Source organism: Chelonoidis abingdonii, chromosome 1 (genome assembly GCF_003597395.2).
Source record: "Chelonoidis abingdonii isolate Lonesome George chromosome 1, CheloAbing_2.0, whole genome shotgun sequence".
In the NCBI taxonomy this organism is placed as follows: domain Eukaryota; kingdom Metazoa; phylum Chordata; order Testudines; family Testudinidae; genus Chelonoidis; species Chelonoidis abingdonii.
The window spans coordinates 323,686,277-323,712,192 of NC_133769.1; the positions used below are offsets into that span (position 1 = coordinate 323,686,277).

General features: G+C 42.3%; 1 protein-coding gene across 2 annotated transcripts in view; it reads left to right on the forward strand.

The window, feature by feature from the left end:
- STARD13 (StAR related lipid transfer domain containing 13) overlaps positions 1 to 25,916 on the forward strand; it is a 551,580-nt gene that overhangs the window by 155,493 nt on the left and 370,171 nt on the right. For both annotated transcript variants that reach the window (XM_032791937.2, XM_032791938.2), the window contains exon 4: positions 11,873 to 12,010. In XM_032791937.2, coding sequence (XP_032647828.1) covers positions 11,873 to 12,010 — 138 coding nt within the window. The remainder of the gene's footprint in view (positions 1 to 11,872; positions 12,011 to 25,916) is intronic.

Below are 25,916 nucleotides of genomic sequence, written 5' to 3' on the forward strand. Positions count from 1 at the left end.
ATCCAGTCTACAGGTCAAGTTCAATAACATTGAAAACTCATGAGTTATTCTCAGGCTATTGCAGCCCAAATTGGCAGAAATCTCATGTGATCCCTATTCTTTCTGCTTTCATGGACTGGATTAATAATTCCAGTCCCCTCTGTAGAGGTGGATTCAGATTCAGATGTATCAATATGGACACACTTCCCTAATTAAGGGGTCTGCATCTGAGATTTTGATTCAAGCCCTCCTGCCTTTGTAATAGCTTTTGTACAGATCTAACAGCAAGGGAGATAATATCTATCTTTATTAGGGGTAGAATTAGTCTTTGGTTTTTATTTGACTTGAGCAGTATTTTGTCAATATCTGTATGAATAATGTGTGTGAGCATAATGTGTGTCAGCATATGTTCAGTCTTTGGAAGATATGCTGTATTGTTGGTAGTTCTTAGTTAGGGAAGACTCTGCATAGAGGCAGGTCATTGGAGAGGGAGCTGAGGAAGTAGCAGGAGAGTCTAGTCTGATTAGAGTCAGTTCTTGAGGCAGAATTGGTCTGTGGGATCTGGGCATTGGTGTTGGGCTGAGATGCCTGAAAGAAGGGTTTGACTGCATGCTGTTTGTAACCATGCCTCCTATTCTCTGCCCGTGGCCTATGATAGTTTAGTCTCCCTGTGAGCTGTAATATTTTGGTCTAATTTTGTTTGGGTTTAGTGTACGGGTGATGGACGGCAGTGGTAGCCTGTGATATACAGGATGTCGGACTAGATGGTTTGGTGGTTGACAGTACAAGTTTTTTTATGTAAACAATAAAAAAGAGGGTGTCAGATATACAAACATAAGAGAATGCAGTAGAATCAAAGCAGTGTACAGTAGGTGTTGATATCTACACAGTGAGCTGGAGGTATGATTCTCAGCTCAAGGTGACATATTCGTGCTAGCTCTCCTCTAGCTAGCAAGTGAAAAATAGAGTGTAGCCACTGCAGTGTGAGTGACGTGATGGGCTAGCTGTCCTGAGTACATGCCTAGGGGTCTTGGATGGGCAGATACTCACACTTCCTCAGCTACATTCTATTTTTCGTTCACTAGCTAGATGAGGACTAGCACAGGTATTTCTCCTTGAGCTGGGAATCACAACCTAAGCTCAAAATGTAGACATACCATGTATTACAGTAAGGAAACATGCTGTTGTTTTAAGTTGCACGTGTAATGTATCTTTAACTATTCATCCCACTTGGGCCCTGTTTCTTCAAAGAGATCTGTTAATTTAATATAAGCAGTAATTTGTTCTATATCCATTAAATATTTTATTCTTGTCATCTACATATATGTCTTAATGCTAATTTAATGATTTCATCTAGTTGTGTAATCTTTTGCTTCTGTAATGGAAACTGTGTGGCAGATCAATTGTGTATACTTCATGTATTTCACTCTTGTTTTGATTGCATAAATTCTGTGAGAGGCAAGTAGCTGGAATGATGCTAGTAAAGAAATGTTTTGAGAAAAGTAAGCAAGTGAGTGCAGACAATGGGGCATCTCAGAGCTGCGATGGTTGGGATGGGGTCATTTGATGATGATGGATAGATATGCAGTATACTGTTCAGGAGCTGAGAAAAAGAGAAAATAGGGTTGCATTTACCCTATCCAAGGAGACATCAGCACGTGCTTGGATATAACTCAGTCAGCAATAGAATCATTACAATTTGCCTTTGAGCAAAGCCAGTTAATATATCAGCTATACAGGTTTACACTGCTGCTACGGCAGCAGATAACTGCACAATTGATTAGTTTTATTAATGGCTTGAAAAGCCATTCAATGAAATACTAAGTACACAAAGATATCCTTGTAATTGGGGACCTGAACAAGACAATTTGAAGTGTAAGTTCTCATAAAAAAGTAGTGGGAAACAGTGGTCTTGTTTACAAAATGAGAGAAGAAGGTGTTTAGTGGACTTTTTGCTGCTCTAATTACTTTGTCATTTCAAACACCATTTTCTCCCAACATTGTAGATATTTACACACATGGAGGTCACCAAATCAACGATGTAATAAAACAGAGACAGGAAATATCTTTTGTTGGACCAACTTCCGCTGGTGAAAGAAACAAGCTTTCGAGCTATGCACGGCTCTTCTTCAGGTCTGGGAAAGGTACTCATAGGGCAGGTCTACAATTAAAATGCTGCATCAGTGCAGTTGTGCTGCTGTAGTGCTTAAGTAAAGACTCTCCTATGCCGTTGGGAGAGCTTCTCCTGTTGGCATAGTTAATCCACCTCCATTCATTGAAAAATTCCTAACCAACTCTGATTTTAAAGTTCTTACAGTTTTCCATCATTAAGTTTTTCCTTTTGTATCTTCATTTCTTTCTCCTCATCATTCTGATCTGCATGTTCCTATCTTTTTCTCTTATTTTTCCTGTGTCCCTTCCAATCTTTCTACCTTTCCTCTCTTTGGATGTCTCTATTTTCTGTTGAGACAATGCTGAAAATATCAGAGAAACTGAACAAGGAGTTTTACTAGAATAAGGAAAACAATATTATCTCTAAAGGTAATCTCTTTCTCTTTACTTCACTGTAGAGTCTTTCCCCGGCCCTCCCTCCCCCATTTCTCCTGCTCCAGATTTAAAGGAACACACAAAATCATATTTCCCTCACCCTGTTTGTTGGTTACCTCCAGCTCCCATACTCCCATTGTACTTGCCCGGTCTCTTCAACAGTCTTCAAGCCATTGAGAGATAGAGGATAAGGATGAAGTAGATACCCTGGCAATGGGCCAGCTATGTAAATGGGAGAAGCTATCCCAACCGACATAGCGCTGTTTACACTGAGGGTTAGGTTGGTATAACTATGTTGCTCAGGGCTATGGATTTTTGTAGTTATACTGATATAAGTCCATAATGTAGACCTGGCCATAGTCTCACAGCTAAATGAAAGGTGGAACAGATTGTTTACTATAAATAGTTAACATACAAGAGACCTTTCAAGGTGAAGTGGCCAGTTAACACCTATGCAGTCATAACACAAAAGAGGTGGATTAATAGGTTACAGATTGTTGTAATAAGCCATAAATCCAGTGTCTTTGTTTAGACCATGATATTTAATGTCTAGGAAAGTTACGAATTTAAGCTCCCAGGCTCATCTGTTGAAGGTGTTGTGATGGTTTCCTTTGAAGACAAGGACTCAGAGGTCAGATATGGAATGATTGTTTTGGTTTGCCCTTGGGTGATATGTAGAGCACTGCAAATGTCCCCTTTTTATCGCGGACCATGTTTGCGGATTGTAGATCAGATGTGGAAATGTTGTATCCACCTGGGTCTCTAGTGATCCGGTGTTTTTGTCTTTTATCATTTTTCTATGATATTATCCATGGACAAACACTTTACATGAAATGAACACTCCATATCTGACATTTCAGTACTCCCCCTCAAAGGAAACCTGAACACATGTTCACTGCATTTGGACTTGTCCAGAATAAAAAAACCGTACATGATTTCCATCCAGAATGAGTCTGAAGTGTTGTCATCAGTGAAAGAATGCAACACCCTGAATGAACTTTGGGACAAAATGGGAACTATCATGCTGAAAGACACCAAAGCACCCATTCCAAAAGGTCAGTGTTGGCTAGTGAAAAAATGATGCAGTGTGAAAGAGAATGGCTTGGACACTGAAAAATGTAGGGGAGAGCACAAGGAACTGAACAGACAGATCCAAAGTTAGACTAAACAAGACAAGAGTGAATACTTAAGGGCAAAATGCACAGAACTTGAGAATTAAAGACAAATAATACAAAAGGTATGTTCACAGTGGTCAGAGTTTTTTCCAAAAAGTTCTCTGCAATCAAACATAAAAGATCCTGATGGCAAAGTCCTCACTGAAGGTGATGTAATCAAATGCTGGTGAAGAGATTACTGTGCCAGTCAAAGCCATTTGCAATACAGCACAAGAGGAGAGAATATGGAAAGGAGAGTATGAAACAGGAGCTATCAATCCTGCAAGAGGAAGTGGTGCACGCTGTTATGAAAATGAAGCCTGTGAAAACAGCAGGGGTAGACAGCGTACCAGCAGAATTGTTAAAAGTGATTTGGTGACTGTGGTATTGATCCATCTCACGTTACTCCTGAGGGCATTCTGCACCAAAAAATTAACAATTCTGTGCACAATATTTTATAATTCTGCACATTTTATTTGTCAAATAAATGTGGGGGCTTCTGCATGGAGTTGGGGAGCACAGGCCACTGGCTGCACAGAGGTGGGAGATCACTGTGCAGCTTCCTCTGCATGCCCCTGCTCCTGCCCCCCCCCCCAGGATATAGAGTCAGCAGTTAGGCTGCTCCCATAGCACAAAGACCGGTCCTGGCCCAGAAACATCCCAGGGCCCTGCTCCTGCATGCCAGGTGCACACCAGGTGTGGACAGGCAGACTCAGCAAGGCAGGATCCAAGTGTGGAGGATCCAGCTGTGGGTAAGATGGTGCGGGTGGCTCAGTGGGGGATCCAGGCGCAGGAGGGATCTGGATGCAGAGGCTTGTTGGAAGGTTCTGAGTGCAACAGTAATGGGACTCTGCAGTGGGGTCCAGGTGGAGGTAGTTGGGGCTCAGTGGGGGTTGGGGGGGCTCGTCTTGGTTTGGAGGGGATAGAGTGCAGAAGGGGTTGTGGGGGGCTCAGTAGGGAGTCCAGATGCTGGGGGAGTGGGGCTCAGTGGGGTGGGGATCCAGGTGCAGCTGGTTGGGGCTAGCTAAGGTGGGGATCCAGGTGTGGGTGGCTTGTTGGGATTGTCCAGATGCAGGGGGTGTGGGGCTCGTCAGGGATTCTGAGTGTGAGGTGAGGGTGAGACTTAGTGGGAGAGTCTGGGTATGAGGGGACCTGGATGCATGGGAGTTGGGTGAATAGGGGAGCAGCTCCCTGTACAGGAATCCCTCCCCCACAGCTGAGAAGCAATGGGTGCAGGAAACATGAGTGGGGAGGAGTTTGCAGAGCTTTCGACAGCCAAGGGAGAAATCTGGGGGTGGGTATGACATGGCCCTGGAAGCCGTGCAGGGAAAGAGGAAGTCCCGTCCTCCTCGGAGCAGGGTGAGACTAGCAGCTGAGCCTGGCGCAGGGTGGAAGCCACCCGCCGGGTCTTCCGCAGTCCTGCCCTACAATGATTTACCTCTCTGCCAGCTGCCCTGGACACCTGAAACTGCTGGAAAGGAATGCATGATCACTCTTGTGGCTTCCCTTTGCTTCCTCATCAGAAAGTCATTTTTCTTCTTCGAGTGGTTGTTCATGTCCATTCCAACAGGTGACGAAATGTGGGGGGGGAATCCCCCCAACTACCAAGAACTATATACAAATGACCTAGTATATAGTTAGTTTACTTAACTATATACATGGACTATACACGAGGATAGGACACTGCTAACTTGCTATGCACAAGAGAAGTTCCAGCTAGCCGTCACCAGCGGTAAGAAGGAACTGAGGGCGTGGAGGGTCGGCGGGCCCCTTTATAGGGTGCCGTAGTGGCGCCACTACAGGGGGCACCAGAGCCGACCCTACAGATGCTGCTAGGGGAACATCTTCTAGCTGGCATGCACGCGGCATGTATGCACCTGCTTGGAATGGACATGAACAACACATCTCGAAGAACAACAGTTACTAAAAGGTGGGTAACCGTTTTTTCTGCAGCAAAGAAATCTATAGGGGACATAAATTCTGCACATGCATAGTGGCACAGAATTCCCCCAGAGGTAGTGTCACATGCAAAATTTGAAAGAAATTAGCCAGATGACTGGAAGAGGGAATCCTTCTGCTCTTACCAAAGAAAGGAGACACAAGAAAGTATCGTAACAGTCGTATTATCTCCCTGATATCTCAGGTGAGAAAAGTATTGCTTTACGTAGTCCAGGATCATATGATGCAAATGTTAGAAACCGAAGTGCCATCACAGCAAGCTGGTTTCAGAGAGGAATGAGGTACATGTGATCAAATCGCTAACATCTGTCTCATCATTGAAAAATACAGGGATTTTAATGACCCATTGATCATGTGTTTCATTGACTACTCAAAAACGTTTAATATGTATGACATGGCCATGTTTGGAATGTCATGCTGTCTAGAGTAGTTTGCAACCCTGAGTGCCTTCTCCAGGGCAGAGAGACACCCCAACTGATGGTATGTTCTATAACTAGATTTTACCAAGTCAAATGGTAAATGTGAACTCCTGGATCACTATAACAGTCTTACCATGGAGTCTCAGACAGTCCCCTTACACTCTCAAGTCTATCTTGAGAGTGAGGCAAACTAGATTTAGTGATAAATGGTCACTGTGGCAGGGTGACAACTCACCGGCAGGGCATCTCCTGCTGGTGGTCTTGGGAGTTAGTTCTTCCAGCCCAGAGTGCCCTCTGCAGGCCAGTCTCTCACCTGCCGCTGGCCCCGTGTCCTTCCCAGACCCTGGTGCCTTTTGCCAGTACCCGCTTACTCTAGGTCTCCACTCCCAGGGGAACCCCCAACCCCCTATCGCCACCTTGCCTCAGTGGCTACTACCAGCTATCATCTAGCTCCTGCTCCCTGGGGCAGACTGCAGTTTGTAAACCACTCATCATCAGCAAGAGGGGTTGGACCAGCTGCCTCTGCCTATATCTGGGCTGCCTCTCTGCAGCCCTAGTACCTTTTTGTGGGCCCTTAACTTGGCCTGCAATCTGGGGCTTTGCTAGGCTGGAGCTCCCCAGCTCCCTCTGCTCTTCCACAGCACTGCTCCATCCTAGATACCCTTCTCAGCTTCCCAGGCAGCCAGGTCCTTCTCTCTCTCCAGAAGCTAGATAGAGAATGTCTCTTCTACAGCTGCTGGGCCTCCGCCCTCTTACAGGGCCAGCTATGGCCTGATTGGGGTGTGGCCCCACCTGTGGCTGCTTCCCCCAATCAGCCTAACTCCCCTCCCCCCGCAGCCCTCTCCCAGGGCTGTTTTAAGCCCTTCAGGACAGGAGCGGGGGTGACTACCCCGCTACAGTCACTTACACCAGAATAATCACAGAGACTAGACAATAATCCCCAGAGACTAGTCATTTACCCCAGGTCAATTGATACCCTAGATCTTACATCAAAGCAACACAATAGTCAATCCTGTAATAAATTATCTAAAGGATTATTAACTAGGAAAAAGAAATGATTTATTTACAGGTTAAAGCAAGCAAACATATACACACAAATGAATTACCATCTAAATCGTAAGAGTGACAGAGTTGTACTGAACTGTCAGTTCAAAGTGTCTTTTAGGGTGGACTCAGGAGATAACCCCCGGGGATCTCTGGCTTCAGTTTGGTGGCTCTGGCTGTGTGAGAGTTCAAATAGTAAAGAGATGGAACGTTTTCCTGTGGCTTTGTTTTATTTCCTTTGTTCAGCTTCCAAGTCCACAGGATGAGCTTCCTTGCACTGGTAGCATTTCCAAGGTGCAGTCAGGCCATTATCCAATCATTTGTGTTGCAATGTTCCTTGATGGCCCATGTGATTTTGATAGTTCTGGGTCGGGGATGGAGGCAACAATTCCCTTGCCTGTGTTCATAAATTCGCAGCAAACATTTTTAAAGTTATAAAGCAAAACTTACATATTTTCTTATAGCATGGAATATTGCCATTACAAGTGAGATTAATGTATGCAGCAACTTAAAAGCATTTCATGGAGTCTAAATACTAAGTACAAGTTTATGAGAATAATACCTATTTTGAGCAAAACTAACATACAGGTGAGCTGGTCTGGTCTCCAGCTATGAGTTTGTCAGTTCTTAGCTAATGCCTGTAGCCTGGACAAGAGCTGGCATCTGGCCAGCTCATGTCACATGCTGAACACTGGCAGACGGGATTCTCATTGAACTCATTCGCAAGGCTCTATCATCAACAACACAGGTGACAGCAAGGGATTTTCCACTGACAAGGGTGTGAGACAAGTGTGTTTTGTGTCCCCAGCCTTTTCAACATGTACACGGAAATTATTATGAGACAAGACCTAGAAGTTTATGACAAGTGGTAGGAGCTGAAATTTCTATTGGTGGACACCTCTTAACCGATGTCAGCTATGCCAGTGATGTGACAGTCTTTGCTACAATGACTGATGCATTTCAAGAGAAGTTGGAGTGTGTAAAAACGGGTGAGGATTATGGACTATCCCTGAATCAGGCAGAAATTAAATGCATGCATGTTGATACAATTAACAAAAACAAGAAGTGAATGGACATCAGAATTAATAGTCAGGTAGTAGAGGCAGTAGATGAATACAGTTACCCGAAATCATATCCAACAAAGAGCCTGTTCCAAAGAAATTGGCAGAAATTTTGGAATGATTTAGCTTCCTCATGAAAGTTTGGGAAAACCATGGCATCTTGAAATGTAGAAAGGTTTGATTGGTAAAAACTTCAATTTTTCCATTGCAACTTATGCATGTGGATCATGGGGAATTAATGGTGCTGACAAGAGAAAACTGAAGCCTTTGAGATGTGGTGTTGACAAAGATGCTTGCATATCTCTTGAACTGAAAAAAAAGACATATGCTTGTGTTAGAAATATTACTATAGAGAAACAGACCCTGGTGTCAGAAATCAGTAGATGCAAACTTACGTTCATTGGTCACATCAGGCATAGAGGGTGAGAAAATTATCATGGAAGGAATGGTGGTGGGTCATCGTAGTGGGGGATGACCAGCAAGGAGATGGATAGATGGTGTACAGCAGACCCCTGGGAAGCCAGCTGCTGAGAGCTTGAAGCTAGTGATGGATTGAGAAAGCTTCTGAAAATTCCACTATGATGTTACTAATATTCAGACATAAACTGATTTTACTTACTTAATCGGGGAAATCTCAAGTACAAGATCTCAGAGGCAGGTGACTATACTGTATACATAACAGCATGTTTGTTGGAGCGGCTAGTCTGAAGATTGCTCTCTTGAAGAAGTAGGAAATTTTTAACAAATGACAGAGCATTTATTTTGCACAGCAGATGCTCTCTCAGGAGTGTAGCCCATGGTATAATCATGTCGTTGAATCAGGCCACTGTTTTGTGAAGTGTATTTATCTGTTAATTGAAGAACTCTGTGATTCTTTGTGATCTTCTAGGTCTTCCTTTCTCACATATATATTTCATGAATAATACTCTGTTACATCGAATTTTTGTGTGGGAGGAGTAAAATTTGCTTACCATATACAGAAAACAATACACACTGCTAATGAATTATATGTAGGATCATGGGGGGATGAAATGATTAGCAGCATTTTTCAGTGCTGACAATATTTACATGAGGATTTAGGTGTAAACTATGTTCTAAAAATTTTAAATTATTTTTAAAAAGAAAATGTTAACAATTTTTCATTTGCCATGCCCTGTTTTGCATCTGTTCAAACTGCAAATTGCTGCTAGTCAGTTTCACATGGGGAAATGGCACAGGGAATAGGACTCAGAGTCTGATCAATTGAAGTATGAGGGGAGGGAAAACAGTTCACCAGGCATCACATTCTTTGCTGAAAATTTTTCTCTCAGACCCGTTTATTTTTTATATGCTGCAAGTACCACCACTCAAAAATGGTCTAGCTTTCAGCTGAAAGTTCACTAGTTTTGGAAAACTGCAATTAGTAGTACAGCTCCTCTAAAACTTGTACATTTCGTCCCTGGAAAATATTTTTCAGTATTTGTACATGAAGAATAACATTAGTGGAAGATAATGTGCATAACAAAACAGCAGAAAAGAAGTTTTGCTGTGCACAGTATCTTCCACTACTGCTTAAACAGTTTGTCTAGTTTCCATGTTATTTCCAATACTTTGTGTTTTAGTAGAAAAAACAGCAGATTTGGGAACTGTGGATCCCATCTGTGAGTTTTTATAGTTTCATATCAGTCATAAATATAGTACTGATATAGGAGAAACAGAAAAAAATATAGATAATACAGTCTGATTTTAATTTCAGAGATAGACTTTTCAATAAAACAAAACTGCCTTCAAATGATATATTTTTCTTAATTCTTCTCTCAAAATGACAAAACATTGTACACTAAATTCTGGTCCGTTGTCGACTTTCATTGCTCCAACCCTACAACACACCACCCTCCAGCGCCACAAATGTACCAGAGGAAATAATCCATTACTGGCATAGACTAGCGGTAGGTTACTGCCCCCTGAAACCAGTGAGGAGCAAAGGAATGAGCTGATTTTAAGACTCAGTTCTCTCCTAACTTTGTTCTTGGTGCAGTATAGCTATGTGTTACCCTACTTATAAACTTTCTATCTAGCCTTTAACGAATAACTATAACAAATAGCATTTTAAATTAAAAAAATATGTTTCGCATATAGTTTTAAAACTATCAAAAATCAACCAAATGTGGATTGTATATTAATTATTTATAAATACAAATAACATTGCAAAAATACAATTGTTGCTGCAGTATCAAAGATGCAGAGTTAAAATAATAAATCAGGAAATGGAAATCTTTAGATTATAGCAATTCATAGCAACCCATTTTGTATTATTTAAGGTAGACATTTTTCAGCATACACAATAATATATTAAGCCACACACATAACGAGAAAAACTGGAACAGAAGATACTATATATGTGGAGTGTGGCTAAGTTAACATTGTTATTGGAACATAAATTGTTTTTCTTGAATTTTTTTTATTTTAAACCCTTAATGTTCCAGATAGATTTGTATTTTTTTTCTTGTATGTTGTAACAAGAAGACAACTGGAAAAGTTTTTTTTAAAATGCATGTGGGGGTGTTGTGATAGAGTGCAGAGAACCAACAGATGAGCCTGCACTCTGATCTCTCAGATGTTAATTAAGTTATGGGAGGAGGGATAGCTCAGTGGTTTGAGCATTGGTCTGCTAAACCCAGGGTTGTGAATTCAATCCTTGATGGAGCCATTTAGGGATCTGGGGCAAAAATCTGTCTGGGGATTGGTCCTGCTCTGAGCAGGGGGTTGGACTAGATGACCTCCTGAGGTCCCTTCCAACTCTGGTATTCTATGATTCTAAGTTCTCCTTGAGAAATCTGATGGAGGTAATTAGAGAATCAGGTTGGCTGGATGGATGGGATAAGGAGCCTATTAGCCTATCAGCCCAGGGCTGATAAAAGGGAAGGAAGGAAGTGCCAGAGAGAGAGAGAGGAGACCAGGGCTAGTTGAGCTCAGTAATATGGAGGCCTTGAGGGAGGGAAACAGGCTTACCTACCTCTGTTCCCCTCAGGTTCTGGGGAGATGGTCAGAAAATGCTGTTGGTGCTGTAAATAGGCTGTTATGGAAAAAGTGGAGGTAACTTAAAAGGGCACAGTGAATACACAACCAGTAGAATCCATGCAGTTTCTGCAGGGAGAAGGTAGGAGAGGAGCTATGTCCTGTGCCAGCTGGGAATTATAAGCTGTTTTTGTACTTCAGAATTGCCAAGACTGTCAAATCTAGTCTGTTGTGGCTTTTGTGTAGGTTTCTTAGTCCTCAAAGGATCTAAAGATATGGATTAGGAGCATTCGTAGTCTCTAATTTGAAGTAGCATGGATGATGATTCTTTAACAAAAAGAAATTTTCCCCTAACTGTTTATAGGATGTTTGAGTTACAGGAAGTGGATGTGGGAATTGAAAAAAACAATTTGAATAAAAGTAACTTTCTCCTTTCAAAATATCAAGTTTCATTTGCTTAGTTTTTATGATGTCATATGTAATCCTACCAGCTCTCCATAGAGGCTTCCAGAAAAAACAGTGTAGACAAGATCTGAATTTCTAATATAATAAAATATAAACAGCTGCAAAAAATAAATAACCTTTCAGGCCTGACTTATACTGTACATCATATAAACTTAATGGACACAGTACCAATTGTATTTTTGTCTTTGTTTGCATTTTTAAAAGTTTTATTACTTTCTTTATTAAAGACTCATTTATTCCTTTACAGTGTCCTGTTAAGGTGGAGACAGGCCTTCTTCACAGAGATCATCAGAGAAAGGGAATATGTGGAAATAAGAGGGCAGGCTACCAGGATTTAGATGGTTTGCCAAGCTCAGTGTCAACTGGAGCACGACCAAAAACTGAAGTAAGTAGCTATTGTTTATATTACAGCATATTCTGGCTTTAGTTCTTTACCACAAGACTTACTATTTATCATTAAAATCTTCATTGTATTTTTATTTTAAGTTAAATACAGTCTATAAATATAATATCACAACTCTAAATGTTTTACAATAAGACTGGCAAGTGTTCCCAATACAATATAACTGAGTATTCAAGGTCGAGAATCTGAGTCAGTCACTATTTTCTACTAGCATGTTATCTGCATTATTTTGTTCATTCACTGCTTAAGAAGAGCTGAAGTCTCTTGGGAGTCTTTCCATTGACTTCAACTGGTTGTAGATCAGGCCCAAAATTTGGATCCACATCTGAATGTTCCCAAATTTCAGGGCTGTTCAGATCTGGCGTTTTAGTCTGGGCCCATTTCTAATCAATAGCATTAATTTCACTTTGTTTCTTTGCCTATGAGATGGTATAAGCCCTGACCAAAGAGATACCAATTGACTTCAACAGACTTTGGAAGAGGCCCATAATAAGCTAAGTAGATAATGATATTTATGTAGAACTATGGAAGTAAAGTGATTCTAAGATCATGCTCCTAGTTACAAAATAGCAAACCTTTTTATCTGTCGCTTGTAAATTGCTTTGGTCCTGCAATGGTTAAGATATTCTCTTTCTGCTAATATCAAGTAAAATATATGCATGTAAGATACGCTATACATTGTCTAAGGTATTTTGATTCAAGTAAAGGTATATCTTCTTAAAGGAAAGATAACAACTATCATATGCCTCTTTCTCCATAGAGTGAAGTTGCATAGTACTCTGTAAATTCTATACTCCATTACAGGTTGAAGGTCTGCCACTGTCACTCAGACTGAAGTTTGAAACATTGGGGCCTGCCTGTTTGTTGATTGAAATACACTAACGTACTTTCAGGAGATATTTTTTTTCCCTCTTAGTTAAATAGCTTTCTGCTTCTCTCTTTTGCAACTGCCCAACTACTTTAGTTTGCTCCAGTTACATTAGATCTCAGAAATCGCTAAAAAAATGAGATATTTGACTGGAGTTTACTTAATACAATCAAAATAACATTGAAGTGATGTAGACAAAAAAACCAAAATTACTGTAACAAGTGTCTGTGTGTTTGCAGTGGGAGATGCTGGAAGAGAAGGAATAAGTGTGAACTTATCTTATTCTTCTTTCCCGATCTCTACAATCTCTCTCTCTTAGTATTTTACTTCAAGGAATGTTGGTATAATAAATACCAAACTCAGAAAACTTCACTGATACAGGTCATACATACAGTTTCAGTGATAACAATAATGTAAATTAGAATGTACTTATCGTTGTTTACAGTGGAGTCCCTAGAATCATACAGTTCAGAAACGGAAATGACTTATTAGATGACACATCCATCCCCCAAAGTCCACGTAGGACTCTTCCATACAGTACACTTTTTAGCACGTGATCAAAGTCCCAAGCATTTTGTTGCATAGAAGCTTATGATATGATTTCTGCAAAATGCTAGTGGTCTTTTTAGTAACTCAATACTATTAGCCACTGCTGTAATTTGGACATAAATAATGAAATTTGACTTTGCTAATTTTGTCTGGAGGACAAAACATCTTTCTTTTTCTTTTAAAATTAGATTTTAGTTCAAGTGGTCCTTTTTCAGGAAGGAAGAATGAAAATAATGCTAGTTTCAGAGACTATGTACATCTGTTAAAAAGTTTTTTCTAAATATTTTTTCTATTAGAGTTAAAAGATATAAAAATGTATTTTTAAATGGACACTGCAAGCTTATTTACATTTAAAAAAGAGGGGTTAGTGGCCAAATGGGAGTGGGCCTGGATCATCATTGTATTTCTCCAGTTTAACTGCTATGTAACTCTACTGATGTCATTGGAGTTACACAAGCAGAAAACTGGAATAATCAGTGGTAAGTCATACACAACATGTTTTAGTACACTAGTCTTTTATCTCCTGAGATTGGAGTTCAAATCTTGGAATGAGTCATAAGTCAAAAAGAGTTCAGCTTTTTCAGCCTTCTCCCTATATATTCCCACACAACCCCCCTATACCACCCCATACCTGAAATAATTTGTCTTGATTAGCAAGTTCAGCTCAAGAGGCTGATGTTGGAAATTGCAAGTCAGAAATGAAATGCTTTGGCAGAGCTCTGCAAGAGCATTCTTGTACAATACCTGACCCAAGCTAGTGCTGTTAGCCCCTCATTTTCGTGACTACAAAGTTCACTGACTGTTTTAAGAACTATAAAAAAGAATAAGTGGGCTGTGGCAAATTCACAGTTCAGGAACTATTTTGCTTATATATTTAAAGGAGGGACATAAACGCATTGCAACATTTCTGATGAAATACTATTGAACAAAATGTTTCCCTGGCTATGAGAACGCTTGTCCTAGAAAAGAAAGCGTAATAGTTGTTGTTGTTTTAATAAGACATTTCCTAGATGCAAATACAATAGAAAACTTTAACTGTAAGTTTCATGATTTAATTTCTGTCCTTCAGTTCCAATGTATAAACTAACATGGGAAATACTAGTTGTGAGGCATTCAGTGCTTTGCTTAGCTTCTGTAGATAACACAACTGCAGTGCATGTGGCACGAAGTGTGACCAGTAAGAAAACAAGGTTACGTACGCTGTGACCAGTTTTTTCCTTTAGCTGTAATGCTAGCACTTAGAATAGTGGTAACTGTGATACTGTATCTAACTAACATTAGGCCAGTGCTTGGATTTTCTTGACCACCTTGTTCAGAAAAAGGAAAACAAACAGTTTCTTGTAATCTACTGTGCTGAAAGACTTTCTGCTCTTTTTTTCTTATAGCAAATATCTGTATTAATTCCTTCTCTGGAAGATGCTAGTTAGATGCTGTATCTAAAAAAATTAAAAAAAAATTGGTGTTTCAGAGATGTCCACACGGAGTGTAGAGATGGCTGATATCATCTACCATTGTTTAGATATGTATAATTAATGATATTGTAACCCACTGGTCAGTGTGTATTACAGGTCCCTTACTGGCCAACACAATATTTGCTAAGGTAAACATAATGTGACAATTGATATGTGATAATTTATTTACATAAAGCCTTCTACCAGAATCTGAGGATCTCAAAATGCTTTCTAATACTCAGTTAATCCTTACCACACTTCTATGAGGTAGATAAGTATTTTCATTTTAGTATTGGAAGGAGGTTGAACCCTCAGCTGGGGGCAGGAAAGCCACCTTTCCACCCAGAAATCTTGAGGATTGTAAAGGGTTGAACCAATCTCCCGTTTCACTTAGAATAGTCAAAAGGTTGCTCTAAGTTATGTCCCTTAACTAATAAGAACCACTCCACTGACTGAGAATTGGCCTGAGCATGGTTTGCTCTGATCCTGCCCCTGTTATGTCCCTATGCAGATGGAGAAAGTTAGTGGTGTAGCATCAGCTACATCAAATTTATACATCCTGGAAGAGTTTCCTTACACCAGAGGAAATTTGGCTGCTTCTTTATGGCTATTTTCCAGCCGCTTTGCATGAAAACATCCATGACTGCTGTCACACATTGAGCAGATGTTTTCATGCATGCCTTCTTGTTTTTGCAGAGGTTGGGGATTTGTGTATTACATGGCCAGAGGAGCACGTAGCTAGCTATGGGCATGTCCAAATCCCAGACTTTCTTATGCATGCATGTGCAGATCAGGCATGCAAATATCTATGCAGAAATCAGGCCCTAAGTGATATTTGGGAAGTCACAAAGGAAGTCTGTGGTAAAGCTGAGACTCTAACCCAAACTTTAACTCCCAGTCCAGTGCATTTGCTACAAGACCATCCTTCCCCCCCTTTTTTTTTTTTTTTTAAAAAAAAGGATAATTTCCAGGCTCTTCCAATGGAAATTTCAAACCATCTGTGAGTATCGTCAGTCATATGGTTTGCTTTCATGTCTGTCTTTGGTGATGAGTCATTGTGCCATTAAATTTAGTTAGCTGGAATTTCAGTAGTGGAGTTTGGCATAATTCATTTCAATTATGAGGAGAAGAAAAATTACTTTTGAGCATCCTAAATATGTGAAGTTTTGCTGAAAATTACAACACAGTTAACTTCGAAATAGCCAGCCTCAGTGACCTCTATAGGAGGACTTGTAAGTCAAGCAAGACTAACAAATGTTAAGCTGGTTAATCTCCCAGTTTTGCTATTTTATGGCAGAACTAAATTGGCTAATTTTACCAGTTATTTTAAAGGAATTAGCTTTCATTTACAAAAATCATACTTGTCTGAAAGTATGTTACTTGCTATTATTAAAGGTAATATCTAAATGCCTATAACATTTATTTTTGTTATTTAACGCTAATATTGCAGTAACCTGTTATAGTCAGGGTTCAAGCATGCCAAGTGCTGTAAGCATGGTACCTGGTCTGAAGAGTTTGCAGTCTGAATAGAAAGCATCTACTTAACAGTCACACATTGTTTTATAACAGGCCTTGCAATGAAGGCACCAGTAATATAAATGGAAAGAGATGAATGCTTTGTATATGGTCACTTTCTCATCTCTCCCCTGTGCAGTCATCAGTTCCCCCTGCTGCTTGTGTGGGCCTTTCACACAGTAACAGGGAAGAAAAAATCATTTTGAAAAATAAGATCATGTCACTGTAAAACTATAAAGTATTGAAATGATTAAACAACATCAGCAATCCTTGTTATCCACATGCCTAGCCAGAGACTCAGGCCAAGACAACCCACCCCACCTCAGTCAGGTTTTGGGGGGTACTGCCCCTTTGGGAGGTGCTAGGACTGAGATACAGAGACAGCAGAATCAAGCAGAGACTTTGCGCTCTCTCCCCTTCCAGCTAAACTCTACTTTGTTGACCACCTCAGTAGCAAGCCAGCACCTTGGCCATAAAGGAATTTGATTCTCTTGGGGAAGCAGTCCTGGATTTTGATCAAGAACAGAAATGTCCCAGTTAGAGCCTGTATTATGTCCAGGAAAAATCCTACTTCTGCTTCTCTGAGAGATTGTCAAGGAATGCTAGGACAAAATGACTTGCTTACGATATAAAATTTCCATTTTTAACACAGGATGTACAGCTCCCTGGATACCACTAAGAGCTCCACCATTCTTGGCTCTCTTATACACACTGTATCCAGCATGTGCCTACATTGCTTCTTCTGTAAAAATCTTGTTGCACTCAGTAAGAGTTTTGCAGGATTAAGGACTGCAGGATCCAGCCCATTCTCTCTGTTCACTTGTCTCCACACATTCAGCATTCGTGTTCTTTCTGTTCCTTCAGGCACAATTTTCCCTGCAAAACAGACCACATTGCATTTAATGTTCTACAGCTATTCTGGCACAGGAAATGTCACTTAGGCCAGGTCTATGATAGGAATGCTTGGCAGTATAGCTATAGGGATATATTACCGGCAAAGTGCTCCTAGGGTGGATGTGGCTTATACTGGCAAAACTACATTTTCACTGGCATAGCTTATTCCAGCATGTCTCGCCTCGCCCCGCCCCGCCTCCCCAACTCTCCAGCCTTGAGCAAAACAAGCTATGGTGATGAAAGCACAGCGTTGCTAGAAAAACTGTGTCTACACTAGAGGTTTTTGCTGGGACAGCTCTGTTGGTCAGGGATTACCCCTCTTCACACTCCTGACAAACATAGCCCTGATGGTAGAAGTCTGTTGTGTAGATATGGCCTAAGAGTGACTGAGGACAGTTAAGGCATGTCTACACAGCCCACGGCAGCAAACCTTTCAGACCAGGTAGACAAAGTTGGGCTAGCGGGGCTCATACTAGCACTCTAAAAATATCAGTATAGACAGGGCTTTGAAGTTGCAACTCAGATTGGAACTCAAGCTCTGAACTCCACTCCTCAGGTTACAGGGTTACATTTTTATTGGCATTAAGTATAAGTTGTTTTGCTTCGAGTTTGTCATTATTTTAATTCATAAAATGAAATATTCTGTATAGGAAAGTTGTTCCTTGCAAGTTTTTCAGTCTTTCCAAACAGGCCAAAGTTGAGTGACCAGGAGGTGAGTCCAAAGGGACATTACGTGATTTGGGAACTTCTAAAACTGGATTGGACAAAACACCAGTAAATGTAGAGCAGAGAACAATGCCAACTCTGGTAGAGAGAGGCACTGGATGACCTAAAGGGTCTTTTCTGTTTGAGTCTATTTGTAATGGTAAAGAGCCAAAATCTTTCTCTCGCTCACACCCACCCACCCTCATCAAAACACTCTTACTTAGTAGGGAGGTCTCAGCACCATCTAACACCATAATTTAGCTACATTGCACACACATGGCTGGATTGTTAAGTGTTTGTTTTGGTCTTTAGTGGTGGTAACTTTAGACTCCCTCTGTACTGAAGAAATCATGTGGCTTCATGATTAGTTAGAATCTTGAATAATTGTCAGTTCCAAGTAAATAAAGTGCGTGTTATGCAGTTTTTGTAGATGGATTTTTCATGACCGTTTTTTTTCACAAGAATATTATGTCAGGTACTGTAAATGAGACACATTAAAGTTGCTGTGCTACATTTCAGCCTTAGTGCACACAGTCTTAGAAATACAATGTTAATTTTCAAAGGCAATTTTCAGACTCAGTATCAACAGACTTGGGGTGTAAGTTGTCAGACTAATTTCTTTTATAAATCCAGAGCAAGAGGAAAACAGGAACTGTACTGATAGTGTGTATATATGCAAATAAATAAAATAAATAACTTCATTTCCCCTACAGATGACTATATACTCAATCAAGTGAGCAAAGTAAGAAATTTATTTCCCTTTTCATTTATTTAGGCATTTTACATAAGCAGCTGAACTCGTGTGTTTTTAGATTCAGCACACCAGATTTTTGACTAGGTGACAAAAGCAATTCTCAGCTGTTTTGTAGCAGCCACAAATAAAGAATAGACTGTGGTCCTTATCCTGGGAGGTGCTGAGCACATTCAGCTCCTATTAGTGAGACATGAAGATGCTCACAAGATTGGGCCCTAAGAGATCCTGTAAACACTGGCGTTGTTAGTTGGATCTGAAGATGATTGCTGTCCATACGTCTGGGAGGAAGGTATTGCTACACTCTGTCTTATCTGGCTAGCTAGCTATCGATATTCTACTTATTACACTGCTCTACAGCCAAAATGCTTCTGAAATAAATGTAGTCAAACTTTACTAATTCTGGGTCACTGAGAACAAAAATGATGCTTAAAATTGTTGATTGGCTCTAGTCTAGCTGTTGGGCTCCAGACTACAGCAGTGGAATCTCCTGGCAGGTGATGTTAGGGTTTCCATGTTCCGTGACCGTCAAAAGGATCTTGTCCCATTCTTCTTCATGGAAGGTGATCTTGTAGCCTGCAACAACATCGATGGTGTGATGGCAGCCCTCAACATCGTTCACGATCCAGATGAGTGGAGACTGTTCATTGATTCATCGAAGACGAGTCTTAAAGCTGTTTTGCTGCATAATGGCAATGTTTTGCCATCAATTCCAGTTGGTCATGCAGTCCATATGAAGGAAACCTATGACAACATGAAACAACTTTTGAGGTGCATAAACTATGACCAACATCAGTGGCAGTTTTGTGGCGATTTGAAGGTTGTTGCTCTCTTGCTTGGTCTGCAGACTGGATACACAAAGTACTGCTGTTTTCTCTGCGAATGGGATAGTCGTGCAAGAGATTCCCACTACATCAAGAAAGATTGGCCACTCCGACAGTCATTGGAGCCTGGGAGGAAAAGTGTTCAGCATCCACCACTTGTTGAATCAAGGAAGATTTTGTTACCACCCTTACACATCAAGCTGGGTCTGATGAAGAACTTTGTCAAGGCCATTGACAAAACACAAGCAGCTTTCAAGTACCTCCGTGGAAAATTTCCAAGGTTAAGTGAAGCTAAGATAAAGGAAGGTGTCTTTGTTGGTCCTCAGATTCGTGAACTTCTTCGAGATGATGCATTTGACCATGCACTGCATGGCAAGGAAAAGACGGCATGGAAAGCCTTCCTGTTAGTGGCAATAAATTTTCTCGGAAACAACAAGGCAGACAACTACAGGTTGTTGGTGGAAAACCTCCTCAAGGCATACAAAAGCCTTGGTTGCAACATGTCACTAAAGATACATTTTTTGCACTCTCATCTAGATTTTTTTCCACCGAACTGCGGAGCAGTGAGCGACGAGCACGGCGAGCGATTTCACCAGGACATTGCAACAATGGAGAAACGCTATCAGGGCAAATGGAGCCCATCAATGCTTGCAGACTATTGCTGGACAGTGACAAGAGATGCTCCATTTAATGAATACAAGAGACAAGCCAAGAAGCGCCGAGTAGACACTGAATAGGACTAAACTATGTACATAATAGTTTTTTGCCTTTTGTTTCATAATAAATTTTATTTATATAACCCTTTTGCTGATTTTTAAAGTGTTACATAAACAGGACAGGTGAAATATTATCATGTAAAGCAACCATAAACACATGAAAAGACCTAGGTTTACAATTTATGATTAAAACTCTACTATCTACACAATATACATAGACATAAAATGTAAAAACTTAAATATCTTAGAAACAGTAGCCAATCAGTTGTTTTAATTGTCATATTTGAATTCAGCACATCAAAATACATAATAAATACCACATTTTATCTCTGAAGCAGACGACTTCTCAAAAATTGTAGACCGGTGTTATTGGTCTGCCCTTGTAATGTATTTGTTGCCCCAGTGTGAGAAAATTGAGTCAGAATGTTTTGTTTAATATAATTTAATCAGACATTTCCTCATCAGTGTAACTGCAGTGGTCCCTATTTGGAGGCCCATAGTAAGGTTGAGAATCAGTGGTGTGGCACCTCCTACTGGTCATCCTGGGAATTAGCTCTTTTTCAGCCTTGGAGCACCCTCTGCGGGCTGGTGGCTCACCTGCCTCAGGCCCCTGTGTCCCTCACAGACCCCAGTGCCCCGTTACCTCAGGGTTCTGCCCCAGCAGAACCCCCACACTCTGGGTCTCCCCTCCCAGGGGAACCCCCAACCCTCTATACTCACCTTGCCTCAGTGGCTACTGCCAGTGATCACCTAGCCCCCTCTCACTGGGGCAAACCGCAGTCAGTAATGGCCGCTCATCATTGGCTAGGGAGTTGGACTAGCTGCCTCTGCCTATTCCTGGGCTGTATCTCCCAGCCCCAGTACCTGCGTAGGCCTTTATCCAGGCCTCAGCCTGGGGAGTTGCCAGGCTGGAGCTCCTCAGCTCAGCCTGCCCCTTCCCCAGCACTGCTCTGTCCAAGGGACCCTTTGCTCCTTCAGGCAGCTAGGCCCATCTCTCTCCAAAGCTAGAGAGAGAGTCTAATCCAGCTTCTCCCTTAGCCCTTCTTATACTGGCCCAGCAGGGCCCTGATTGGCTGCCTCAAGCTTGCTCCTGACTGTCCCCCTGGGGCAGCCCTTTCCCAGGGCTGTTTTTAACCCCTTCCACACCAGACTGGGGTGACTGCCCCACTACAGGGCCCAATCTTGTCATCCTTATTCATGCAAGGAGTTCCCTTGTTTGCATGGGACTTCAGTGAGACTGCTGCATGAGTAAGCGTTGGGCCCTTTATCTTTAAGAATAGTTATTTAGAGGAAGAGAAAAGAGGAGAGATTTTAAAGTTACTACAGAGATTGTTTAGACAAAATCATCTGGGGCAGTCGCAATGGTCCTTGCCAGGCTGCATAGGACATTGGGGTGTGCAAGAAGCTGTCCATCTGTGCCAGGATCTCTCCTAATAGCAGTCCTGATGTTCCCTGCACTCTGGGGAGAGTAAGAACTACTAGCTTCTGCTCCTCATCCTAAGAAACAAGCAGAGACTCCTCTCCACACCAGACGACCTGAGAGAGAGGCCAGCACACAGAGCAGAGGGAGAAAATGTTCCACTAAGGGATAGAGCAGATTGGACACCCCACTGCCTGTAGAGTAGCTCTTTAATAGAGATTGCTCCTAGCTGAAGCACAGTCTCTCTTGTGCTCCTCTTGCAGAAGTTCAGCTCTGCATAAAGGCCACAACCCAACCCTGCACATATATGGTATCTCGCAGCAAAATATGGTATCCTACTATATTTCTCAACTATTCCTACCAATATTCAGAGCTTGCATTATTACTCATTGCAAAGTTAGATATTTTTCTAGATATTTTCTTTGTCTGTATAAGCCATGTAGCCTGAAGCTGTAGAGGATAGGGAGCTAACTGTAGATGACCAGGGGAAAGAACGAACAGAACTCCATGGGGGCAGGAGCTCTCTACCACCATCTGGTTGGTGAAGAGGGGAAAGTATGACTACAGAGAGTGCATTTTCATAAGCTTTCTACCCAGAAAGCCTCCAAGTGACACTTAAGGGATGTGTCTTTAGAAATGTACCCAAACTCCGAATTCGTGGGTTATTGAGACTGAACTGAGAGGACCAGATTAGACAGCATTTCCTATAGGGGCTAGAGACAGGCCTGGCTGAGTACATTCCTAGACTCGAGGGCTACACTAACTACTGACCCCTAACTGTAAGTGGAGTGAAGCACAGGGAAAAGGTGGGGAAAGTGATGTGTTAAAGGAATATTTGTATATTGAACATTCATACCCCTGGGTGGCGAATTAAGATTAAGGGCTATAGCTGAGGATACTCTTGTTATGGGCACTTTACTTATTATTCATATATTGTTGTTAGGTCCCTTAATGAAGTATTTCCTTGTTATATACTCAGACTCAGTGCTTGCAAGAGGGGAAGTATGGCTGTTAGGGACATTCAGAGAAGATATTTAGTTTTTTCCCATGTTTCTGGGTGGGCATTTAAACTGGTGGTGTTTGTTAATTATAAAAAGAACCTGTAGACATTTGAACCTGGCCCTTGATGCTGTGGACCACACCTGGCAGAAGCTTACATTTGTCTGAAGCAGCCAAATATCAAAATTTGTAAACTACTTTACATCAGCAATTTCAGTGTTACAGCGATTACTCATCTGATATACAGCAAAAAGTATCTGGTAAATACAGAAGTCCGAGCCTCCTGAACTGAAAGACATACTGGTTCAAACTGTTAAAGAGGCCAAAAACTAGCCTTTGAAATAGAGCATCAAAGTTGTCTTTGATGGGTGTCATCTTGGCCAGCACACCACGTATTGAACTAGGCACTTCCAGACTTAAATGCTCAAGTGTCTCCAACAGCAAAAGAGCAGGCTCTGCAGCTAGGGGCTGTAACCAAATCACATCCTCTGTCCACTGAGCACAGAGCAGGATGGTGTAATACACACTGACCAGTGGGTTACCTGCATACACAGTTGTATAATTGTACACAGTTCTGTGCACTTTCAATATCTTTCAATGAATTATTGACACTCATACAAAAGAAAAAGCAAGTGCCACACACACCTCAGAGGTGAAGAGCAGAAATTACTATGAAATCCTATTTGGAAACCACTATGCAAATTTTAATTACCCCAGTTACCTCTTAGGGCTTGTCTTCACTACCGAGGTAAGTCAACCTAAGTTACTGTACTCTAGCCATATGAATAACATAGCTGGAGTTGACGTAGCTTAGGTCGACATATCTTGGTGTCTTAAGTGCGCTGTGTCGATGGGAGACGCTCTCCGGTAAACTCTACCTTACTCTTCTTTGGGAGCTGGAGTACCCATCCCCCTCCTTGGGTTTCAGAGCCCAAGCTCCAGTCCAAGTGAGAACTTCTACATGGCTATTTTTATCATGAGCCTAAGCCTGTAGACCTGAGCCCTAAGACTCTGTCATTTTTTTTCAAGGGTGGACATATTCACTGTTTCTTTTAGGTAACTGGAACTGTGAAATATCAGAAGTGGAATGTAGAGTCTGGGTGGAAAGGTCAACATTCAACCGCTAGGTGTAATGTGGAGCTCAGCATTCCATACATGGCATTTAGGATGAGTCTAGCAAGCTGTGCTGTTAGATGTTTTCTGTGTAACCTTCTTTCATTAAAATAATTACTTTTTGTTCAGTATATAGACAGAAGTGAAGTCTTTAAGACAAATATAACACTAATGTTGAAACAGAGAGGAAGAACAGAGGGATTAAAATAACTAGGCTGGTTTTTTTTCGTATGAAATGGTGTTCAAATTTGTGGGTATAGTCTCAGCTTCTCCATGTTTATGGCTGTAATAGCTGCAAATTCCCCATTAATGGCAAATAGTATTGTGGACTCTAACATCCTGTGTGTCATTAGCTTATCCCATTAATGTCCTAAGAAATGTAATTCGTTTGTCCTTGGTTGACCAAATTTAATCAGTGTGGTTGCTCCTGCTTATGCAAAGGTTGAATAATAAGGCATGATATTTAATTGTTTATATAAACATGAAATTCAGCAAAACAGTTATTTGTAGACAGAGAGATCCCTGAGATCTGAACAGGGCCGGTGCAACCATTTAGGCAAACTAGGCGGCTGCCTAGGGCGCCTAGTGGTTGGGGGCGCCTAAAAGTCCCCTCAGGTGAGGAGGTAGAGTGGAGGTGAGCTGGGGGGGGGGCGCTCAGGGAGGGCTACCCGCAGTAACGGGGGGGGGCGCACAGGGGAACAGCTCCCCTCCCCAGCTTACCTCCACTCTGCCTCCTCCGCTGAGCACACAGCCCAGCTCTAAGTCTCCTCCAATCAGTGCCGCAAGCCGGGGCGGGGACGAGAATTAGACCAGTGCCAGCGTGCTCAGTGGAGGAGGCGGAGCTGAGGTGAGCTGGGGCGGGTAACCTAGGCAGGGTTAGCTTCCACGGGGGGAGGTCTCCCCAGCAGGGATTAGCGCGCGTGGTGGTGGGGGGAGTCTCCCCAGGCCAGGGTTAGCTGCCATTTGGGGGACAGGGGAGGTCTCCCGGGTGGGTTAGTTGCCGTGGGGGACGGGGGGGAAAAGGGTTAGCTGCCGTGGGGGCGGGTTAGCTGGGTGCAGGGTGCAAGGTGGAAGTTTTGCCTAGGGTGCAAACTTCCTTACACCGGGCCTGGATCTGAGGCCTGATTCAGATCTTGCACCAGTTTTACACTCATGTAGTGATGATGATAGTCAATCACCCTTTTTATTTGTCTATGTTGCATTCTGTATAGATACAGTACAGTGAGTAAGGTTTATTGATTGCAAGCACATTGTATATGTAGCTATGCCTCTGTGAGCATATAAAATAATCTGTAAGAGGCACAAGTTTAAGAATGGCTAGCTGGGTTGTAGATCACCAAGGAAAACCACCCGCAAGCTACAGGAACTATAACTGATAACTCAGTAGGTGGCACTCTTCCCTCTGAATCAGTTGGTGAACCAATGTCCCAGAAAAACTTAAGCAACACTCAAGTATCAGAGGGGTAGCCATGTTAGTTTGGATCTGTAAAAGCAGCCAAAAATCCTGTGGCACCTTATAGACTAACAGACGTTTTGGAGCATGAGCTTTCGTGGGTGAATACCAACTTCATCAGATGCATGTAGTGGAAATTTCCAGGGCAGGTATATATATGCAGGCAAGCTAGAGATAATGAGGTTAGTTCAATCAGTTCATCCTCCCTGATTGAACTAACCTCATTATCTCGAGCTTGCCTGTTATATATACCTGCCCCTGGAAATTTCCACTACATGCAGGACTGGCGCTAGGGTTTCTGGCGCCCTAGGCGCCGGGACATTTCGCCGCCCCGCGCACGCGTCTTGCGGCTCCCTGACCCCGGGGGCAAGGGGGGTGCCCTGGGGTGCCGGGTCGTGGCGCGGCTCCCTGACCCCGGGGGGTGCCCTGGGCTGCGGCGGCGGCTCCCTGACCCGGGGGGCGCCCTGGGCTGCCGGGTCCGCGCGATTCCCTGACGGGGGGAGGGCGCCCTGGGCTGCGGTGGCGGCTCCCTGACCCTGGGGGCCGGGGGCACCCTGGGCTGCAGGGCTGTGGTGGCGGCTCCCTGACCCCGGGGACGGGGGGCGCTGGGCTGCCGGGTCGCGGCGGTGG